At 50.5% G+C, this 1,659-nt stretch overlaps 1 protein-coding gene across 2 annotated transcripts; it reads right to left on the bottom strand.

Moving 5' to 3' along the window:
- Positions 1-738: 738 nt before the first annotated feature.
- KVP18_002771 (uncharacterized protein) lies at positions 739-1,236 on the bottom strand (the record flags this gene model as incomplete). Of its 2 annotated transcripts, none has more annotated exons than XM_067953944.1 (1): positions 739-1,236. In XM_067953944.1, the coding sequence occupies one exon, from the start codon at positions 1,234-1,236 to the stop codon at positions 739-741; it is 498 nt and encodes a 165-aa protein (XP_067811532.1). The 2 variants fall into 2 exon arrangements, with proteins under 2 accessions (XP_067811532.1, XP_067811531.1); XM_067953943.1 differs by having other exon boundaries at positions 739-1,116.
- Positions 1,237-1,659: the final 423 nt, after the last annotated feature.

Raw genomic sequence — 1,659 nt, 5'->3', positions numbered from 1 at the left:
CAATGCCTTGAGCCAATGCCTTGAGCCAATGCCTTGAGCCAATGCCTTGAGCCAAGCTGTAAAGTATCCTGATCAGTAAAACAGAATGCGCTTTCCTGTCACACGATCCGTCAAAGCATACGTCACAGCATAAAGCCATGGGCCGGGCTCCAACATGATCTGTTGGGCCGGGCCGGCCAAGTAGTCCGGACCACGCGAGAGGTTCTCTGACCTAGCTCGTAGTTCAACAAGACCACATCGTCATTGTAAGCAGCGCTTCCCACGCTAGTTTTACTGAAGTCTGCTCCTCAGAAAGCTATTAGTAATGCTCCAAAGGAAGGCATGCCAACCTTCTATCCCTCCTTTCTGCCCCTGGGACCAGTACCAGGTTCCCTCGCCCACCTTAACGAACACATCTAGGACCTCGAACATCCTTGGGCAAGCTGCAATAGTCTTCAAAGAAGGGGCCAGTAATCTCCGAACAAAAACTTGCGTTGTGGGAGGTCTACCATGATTGCCCTTAGTCGCCATGATTTAATTTACCATGATTGAATAGGCAAGCTGTTCAGGAACAGGCAAGCTGCTACTGCTGCACAGTAAATGCATAACGAACGATGCGATACGGAACCGAACCCGAAAACCTGTACCTAAAGACCCACCTGCCTCAGCAGAGCCCTCTACTGTTTACTCCTACTGTCGATCACAGAACAGGTACATGCCCTTTCAAGAGAAGTGTAACGTTTGATGAATACAAGAATACTAACTAAAGAGCTTTAGCGTCAGCTTGTCAATAAAGTGCCTTATGTCGGTCACCCGCCTGAAGAAAGCCGCCTTCTGGGATGGTGTGGCTTGCGGGAACCATACCTGCGGGGCGATATTGCTCGTGAAAACAACCTTAAAGGGGTTGACAAACGTGGTGCCTCCTTTCACTTCCTTAGTGACTGGCCAGCGGTCAGTTAGTTGTAGTAGTTCCTCGATGGGGATTTGACCCGTGAATTCGTCGAACAGGATCGTGGTGTGGTAGCCGTCCTCATACCCATCGAACCACCGAGGGTTAAAGACTTGGTAGATGGCTCCTTTGGATTCCGAACGAGCAGTAGTCGTCTTCCCAGTGCCGGTGTTACCGAAGAGGATCATCACTTCTTTCGGCTGAACAACATCAGCTTCCTCAACCACTATGCGTATCATTGAGCGGACGATCCGCTCATACCGGAAGATAGAGGAGCGGTGTTTCGACACCAAGCCGTTCCAGGTCATCCCACTCTCGATATCCGAATAGATGGTCTCTAGGTCGTTGCGCTTCCCTTGTGTTGAGGGTTTCCCCACACGGTCTCGTCCTTAGAGCAGTAGCGATTGTTGTCAGCATCAGTGCCTCTGGCGCGTTCTACGTGAGCCCTAGGCAGTCTCTTCTTAATCGTCAACCATTTGAGCCCAGCGATGTTCACAAAGCCCTGCAGCTGTTTATGCCCTGTTGTAGGAGAAGTCTCCATAGCAATGATGGCAAAGATTACTGTAGACAAAGTCTATAGCGAGCTTTGTCGGAAAGCTTGTTCAAGTGGGCTGCGATTAGTGCTCTAACAGCACCAACGCAGCCCATCGGCCTTCCTTTATGAGTTGGACAACTCTTAAAGGATAAACCGAGTAAAAGGGACTCGCGCTCTCGAAGCGCTGCGTCCCTTT

The sequence above is a fragment of a genome, assembly GCF_019968955.1.
Source record: "MAG: Porospora cf. gigantea A chromosome Unknown PgA_NODE_2144_length_4020_cov_416.726, whole genome shotgun sequence".
Taxonomy (NCBI): domain Eukaryota; phylum Apicomplexa; class Conoidasida; order Eugregarinorida; family Porosporidae; genus Porospora; species Porospora cf. gigantea A.
Note: the sequence above shows the minus strand (reverse complement) of the source record. Positions and strands in the feature narration are given on the sequence as shown.